The sequence below is a fragment of the Rhinopithecus bieti genome, unplaced genomic scaffold, assembly GCF_001698545.2.
Source record: "Rhinopithecus bieti isolate Rb0 unplaced genomic scaffold, ASM169854v2 scaffold_2247, whole genome shotgun sequence".
Taxonomy (NCBI): domain Eukaryota; kingdom Metazoa; phylum Chordata; class Mammalia; order Primates; family Cercopithecidae; genus Rhinopithecus; species Rhinopithecus bieti.
Window position 1 is genome coordinate 1779391 of NW_016803732.1, and position 7133 is coordinate 1786523.

General features: G+C 42.1%; 1 protein-coding gene across 2 annotated transcripts in view; it reads right to left on the minus strand.

Moving 5' to 3' along the window:
• MTMR6 (myotubularin related protein 6) overlaps positions 1-4594 on the minus strand; it is a 42065-nt gene extending 37471 nt beyond the window's left edge. Inside the window, exon 1 of one of the 2 annotated variants that reach the window (XM_017852366.1) lies at positions 3771-4594. In XM_017852366.1, coding sequence (XP_017707855.1) covers positions 3771-3794 — 24 coding nt within the window. In that variant the 5' untranslated portion in view covers positions 3795-4594. The remainder of the gene's footprint in view (positions 1-3770) is intronic. The other variant, XM_017852373.1, reaches the window with a different exon arrangement.
• Between the last annotated feature and the right edge of the window lie 2539 nt (positions 4595-7133).

Below are 7133 nucleotides of genomic sequence, written 5' to 3' on the forward strand. Positions count from 1 at the left end.
ACAAGTTAGGCATTAACTTTTGTAATAACTCAATTTGGGCCTTAGTAGCACCAGATTTTTATGAGACATTCCATTTGATTACAAACCCTAGCAGTCAGTCTTTCATTTATAGCTTAAAAAAAGTTCTTCCATTCCATTCAGTAAAGTTCCATTCACAGACAAGACAGTATCATTTGACATCAACATAAGATGTCAGCCAAAGCACTGGCAGAGAAAGGAGAAAGGCTGCATGAAGAACCGCCTCCGCACATTTCTCATTGTTTCTTGGCAGGACTATGTCATGACGGCAAAATTAGAGCTCAAAGCGATAGGCAGTAGCCACAAGATTCATAAGCGAAGCTTGGAAATGCTCTTTCAGAAATCCAGATTCAGGGACTTGACATCTTTGATGCTATACAGTTAGTAAACCAAACGTGACCAAAACAGAATGATATATATGTTCATTAGTATTCAGCTAAAATACTTAATCTGATAAAATTCTGGTTAGCAAGCAATAATAATCCTAAATATTATTTAAAAACAATACCACATAAATATTATTTATGGCAAAAAGAGGTTGGGGGGAAAGCTCTTAGAATTATTATCATTTATTTCTGAATTAATACTAATGCACATTTAACAATTAGATTAAAACTAGAGAGGCACTGGAAAAAGCATACATAGTCTTTGGAGTTAAACACACCTTAGTTTAAATACTAATTATATCTCTCATGAGCTAATTGAGCAGGTTTCTTAAATTCCTAAGCCTATTTCCTCCTCACCTATAAATGGAGATAATACTACCCAACTGACAGGGTTATTTAAGAGATCAGTGATGATACTGTATAAATTAACATATTTATGCAATTGTACATATTATAAAGCAATAATATTGTATAATTGGCTATACTGACATACAGTTGCTCAACAAATGGTAATTACTACTTTTCAAATACAGCTGACTGAACAACATAAATCACTAAATAGTCATAAAGGACACTCTACAGTCAATTTTGATCCTAATGACTAAACTACATAAAGGTCAAAACAGCTAATAAATCTAAAACAATCCACTTTTGGTTTTTAAATACTTACACTTATTTTTGCAGCAAACTAACTAAATCCAGATGAAGGCTATGCATAATGGAAACAAAAGGTTGGCTATGTTCAAACCAATCTTTTAAGAATAAGTTATTTTCCCAATACATTAGTAATTTAAGAAAATGTTACAGTCCCCACAACAATTAACAGAACGTACCCTGAGGTCCACCTCCATCTTGCTGTGATATACCCAGTGTCAATAGAGCATCTGGCACATACTAGGTACCTAGCAAATATTTACTTGTGGTCTACATACACTCACTTAATATTACTCCAGAGTAGTGATCCAATACTAGAAAAACAACCCAAAGTAATAAAAGAGCATATTTGAGAAGTAGTTTTAATAGAAAATCATCAGAAATTTCTTAATCTCTAAAAAGGTCTTATTATACCACCAGTATGGGACCACTGTGTAAAGATAAGTCAAAATCAGAACATTACTTGAAGAAAACGTCATCCATTGATAAAGAGGAATATCAGACAAAATGAAAGTCAATGGTGACAATTTTCAAAGAGCTAATAAGAGGGGCTACAACTCTACAAATAAAAACAAAGATATATATTCACAATACATTGAAGGAGGAAAGATTTAAAATAACCAAGAGATCCTAAATATTTTCCAAGTCTGCTCACTCTTATCCACCTAAGAATAGAATTTGCTCTAGTTGATCAGATTCAGTTTACTTTTACTGATTTTTTTCTTCTTTTTTTTCCGCCCCCATTATGTCACCCAGGCTGGAGTGCAATGGCGCAATCTTGGCTCACTGCAACCTCCAAGTCCTGGGCTCAAGCCATCCTCTCATCTCAGCCTCCCGAGTAGCTGGGGACTACAGGTACACACCACCCCACCCGGCTTTTTTTTTTTTCTTTTGAGACTGAGTCTGGCTCTATTGCCCAGGCTGGAGTGCAGCGGCGCCATCTTGGCTCACTGCAACCTCCACCTCCCGGGTTGAAGCAATTCTCCTGCCTCAGCCTCTGAGTAGCTGGGATTACAGGCGCCCGCCACCACGCCCGGTTAATTTTTGTATTTTTAGTAGAGATGGGGTTTTGCCAGGTTGGACAGGCTGGTCTCGAGCTCCTGACCTCAAGTGATCCGCCCACCTCGGCCTCCCAAAGTGCTGGGATTACAGGCGTGAGCCACCGTGCCCAGGCAATTTGTTTGTTTGTTTGTTTGTTTTTGTAGAAACTGGGTTTCACTATGTTGCCCAGGCTGGTCTCGGATTCCTAGGCTCAAACAATCTGCCCGCCATGGCCTCCCAAAGTGTTGGGATTACAAGCATAAGCCACCGTGCCCAGCCTTTTACTGGTTTTCGATTGTGTGCTATGCACCGTAGAAAGCACATGAAAAACAGAGGAGGTTCGAACTGATGCAGAAGTAAGTCACGTGCACTTAGCTACTATATAATACGTATCTGGAACCAATACAAGAACCTGATCCAATGTCTACTCTAGTCCTCTTTTCCGTCTGTGCACCTTCTACTAGTTTGGTTATAGACTTATGCACCCTTCTATTTTCAAAATTTAAGTACCAACAACTTGCATTCTCAAGTTATTTTATCTTTCTTCTCTTAAAAAAATGTTTTAAGGGGTTAGTTTTCAGCATCTTCAATTTTATTAGATATGGTATGCACAACGTTAAAGACAAACTCTAATAAAATTCATGGGTACCTTTAAAAGGTTTGTGAAACATTTAAAAAAATTTTTTAAAACAAATTCTTCTTGGAATAATGAAGATAACGAACATCTGCTGGTTCCCTAAATGAGCAGGAACTTTAAGATGGGCAGCACCTAACAGGGCTTCAGCTTTGTCAAAACGTGGAGAGGCTGCCTTGCAGTGGGCTCGCAGTGATTTTAAAATGTTACTTTTCCCGTCTCGATTTGTTTTTCTCCCTCCCAAAGTTAAACTTAAATGTCGTTGGAAACGTAATTTGGTAATATTCTGACGTCATTTCCTTCCGTTTTAAATGTGTAATGAAATAAAATATTTGTTCGTTCTCAAAATAAAGGTCTTCCACACACAAAAATTAAGGCTGGAGTGTAATAAGATTAATCGAATAAAGCTGCGTCCCACCTTTTAAAATATGGAATAACATTTTTCCCTTCTCCAGAACTCCTGTTAAACTGACTACTGACACTTAGGACAATGCCTTAAGTTTGAAGCACCTACACGGGAACACCCGATCCGAAAGACTGGAGACCGAGACAGCAAAGGGAGGTGGCGCGGAGAGCTGATCTCCGTTCCTCCAAAACTCGTATTGTGAATCTGCGACACGGGACAATGAAATGTGAGCAAGGACAAGCTTACACAGCATTATAATGTTAAAGACCGATTTTCCAGTAGATGAGGCAACGAAAGGCCGAAAGACCCCAAAGTTAAAGGAGCCCCAATTCGCCCGAGAAAACGTGGAGCTAGGAGGGCGGTGACAAGTTTTCCCAGACTTGTCCCTACGCACTCCGAGATGCTGCAGGAGGGACCCCTGCTCCCGTAGGTACAGGGGGCCTCTGCACCCCGCTTGGCCCAAGCTGACCCTGCCCTCCAAGACCAGGCCTGGCCAGACCCTCCCGCCCCGGGCCGGGTCTCCGCCGGGCCGGCCCCCAGCCCCGGTCAGGCCAGCCGAGCCTTCGTCTCCTCCTGCCTCAGCCGGGTCAGACCAGGGCCCCTGAAGACTGGTTGTCCCGCGCTCGACTACCTTGGTCGTCCGGATATGCTCCATCGCGAGGAGACGTCAGCCAGCAGCCGGTCTCACGGGCGTACCATGGGGCTAGAGAAACAGGGCGGTGACAGCGACCGAGAGCAAGCGGGAACTCCCTCCGCCAGCCAGCGACGCGGCTCCGTCAGGCGGCCCCGGTAGCGTCAACCGCGCAGGCGCAGCCGGCGAGCGCCGTCTCCTAGAAACACTTCCCCAAACCCCGCGGCCTCCCGGGGAACAAGGGGCTGGCGGACCGGCAGAGAGTCTGCGGACCGAGAGCGGCTTGCTGGTTCGTCCCGGACCGCGGCGGATCCCACAGCGCCCCCTGCTGGAGGAGGCCGATACTGCTCACCACCCCTCCCGAGGCCGTCTTTGTCATCCCGCCGAGCGCACGCGGGGCGGTCGCAGAGGAAGACTGCGTGAGAATGGATCCCCAGTAAAGGGCTCCTGTGGGGTGAGAGCAAGACTGGAGGATGTTCTGAGGTCCATCGCCATACCAATGGACACCACCAAATTTAGTTTGAGCTGCAGTTCTACTCATAAGAATGTATTCTAAGGAAATAATTAGATTTGGAGTTACTATTCTAAGGAAATAACCAAATAACGAAACCAGCCTTATTTGAAACAATCAAATCTCCAATACTACGGATTCCTTATGTAAAGTACGATGATTAGCTAGTCCTCAATCTGGTCTGTTGTCAGAGTCCCGCCTCCTACCTCAATTTCATACGATGTTAGCACCAGCCTCCACTAAAACTCATCCTGTAGAGGGATATCACATAATGAAAATGTGAATGCTGCATTACCGAGGGAAGAAAAAAACTGGCTATAGAACAATAAGTTAGATGTAACCGTGTTCTGTAATTTTATTTATGTAAACAAAAAGTTTACATTTCTAGATGAGGGTTATTTTTGTTCGAATACGTCTAATGTGGTACTTCTCAGCCTGGAGTGAGTTTTCTCCCCAGGGGACATTTGGCAAGCTCTGGAGATGTTTTTGGTTGTCTCAAATGGGGGTGGGTGGCGGCGGGGGGCAACTGGTGGGTGGAGGCCAAGTCGCAAGTCAGTTGCTGAACACCCTACTAGGCACCAGACCAACCCCCTAACAACAAGGAATTATCCGGCTCAGAGACGACAACAGTGCAGAGGTTGAAAAAACCTGCTCTACGCCAGGCGCGGTGGTTCACGCCTGTAATCCCAGCACTTTGGGAGGCTGAGGCGGGCGGATCAATTGAAGTCAGGAGTTCGAGTTCGAGAAACCCTGCTCTACGTTTTGTAAGTATTCTGTACTAAGCGAATTAGCGTTTGTAACCTTCATCTTTCTTACTGCGATTGGTGTTAGAAAAGCCTAACATCTAAGTTTTCTTTTATAATTAAAATTTTTGTTTCACTTATTTGTTTCATTTTGTTCAAGTTGTCTTGGCTTGTTTTGTTTTGAGTGCCTACTATGTTTCAGACAGATTGCCAACACAATGGAGATGGTTATTAAACACAACAGCCTTTGTGGTGGAGTTGCTGACTCCTTTAAGGTAAATATGTAATAAGAGTTACATTAAACGACCTAGAAACCGACATTAGTACAGTATCACATCCACCGCCTCCCCCCTCAAAAAAACTCAGAAAATCTGTTCAGAAAAAATATATATATACGAACATATATATGGAGAGAGAGAAAGAGAAAAGTAATGTAGGTCTTTACTGAGGATTGCTTTCTGAGAAAACAGAAAGAGGTGAATTGTATAGCACACAGCAAGACTTTCTTAATAAAACCTCTTTATATCATTTTCCTCCCAATTTATATCTTCCTCCTTCCCCATGCCCCTACAGATCATCCTCCCTCTTCTCATCTCCTCACTTCCTGTGTCCTCTCTTTACCAATGCTCACAGAGAGGCAATCACAATGATGTCAGGTGACCAAAGGTACTGAGTGCTTTACGGGTATTCGGAGGAAAATGCTATTGCTTTCCTTATTTTAGAGATGAGACAAGTGAGACACAATGAAGTAAAGTAACTTGCCCCATATCACATAGCAGATAAAGCCAAGATCCATGTTATAAAGCCAGACAGGCTGACTTCAAAGTCTGTATCCTTGACAACTGTTATATATTGATTGGCTTCTCAAAATCCATATTAAAGTTCTACTTATGTTAATATGATAGTCTAGAAAATTACCTAGCTTTAGAGAAACAAAGTAAAATAACAGACAAAATATTAAATGACATTTCTTCGACTCTTGAGTTGACTACTCTTGCACTAGATAGAATATTCCTTATGGTTAAATCTGACAATCACTCAGTTCCATTATTTTTCCTCAAGACATCTCTTTAGAGGTCTCCAGATGCTTCTAGGAGCCTTTTCTCCCTTTGCTCCAGTTTGCACTTGTGTTCTCTGAGCTTACTGAATGGATATTATCCTGGGACTCTCCTCACCATGGGCCTCAGAAATGTGTTGATTACTCGTGCTGAAATTTAGATCCTGTGGTTTATCTTTCTTGATTTACTTACTTGCATTGTTTTATTTTGATGTAGTATATTCTGTATTAACTTCCTGAGAAAGGGTGAATGGAGCATAAATCCTTGATGGGAAGTTTGACTGGGTCTAGAATTCTGTAATTTTAATTAGGATTTTGAAAGCTCCCGGAGATGTATCCTAACTTTCAATGCAGTTCAGAAATCTGATGGTGTTCCGATTTCCCTTTAGGTATCGCTTCAACTTTCTCAGGATGCTTTTTGGATTTCTTTATCTCCAATGGTCTAAACTTTCAACAATAAACCTTAGCTTTCTTGTTTATTTTTCTGCCTAGTGTTTTGAGCTCTGTAATCTGAAAACATAAGTCCTTCAATTCTGGGACATTTTCTTTTATTATTTCTGTAATAATTACTGTTTCATTCTTTTCCTTCTTCCTTTTCTTTCTTCCCTTTTTAAATTTTTTTATTCTTCTCACCTGTCTTGTCTCCCTCATCTTTCTTCTTTCCTATTTCCTTCTTGTCCTTTCTCCTTTCTTTTTATTTTGTTTTATTTTTATTTATTTATTTTGAGACAGGGTCTCACTGTGTCACTGAGGTTGGAGTGCAGTGGCACGATCTCGGCTCATTACAGCCTCGACCTCTCAGGTTCAAGCAATCCTCCCACTTCAGCCTCCTGAGTAACTGGGACTACAGGTGGGCACCACCAAGCCCGGCTAGTTTTTGTATTTTTTGTAGAGACGGGTTTTTTCCATGTTGCCCAGGCTGGTCTTAAACTCCCGGGCTCAAGTGATCTGCCTGCCTCAGCCTCCCAAAGTGCTGGAATTGCAGGTATGAGCCACTGTGCCCAGCCCTTTCTTTTTTGAGTAGAAATTCCTGGTCTGACTCCCTAATTTTA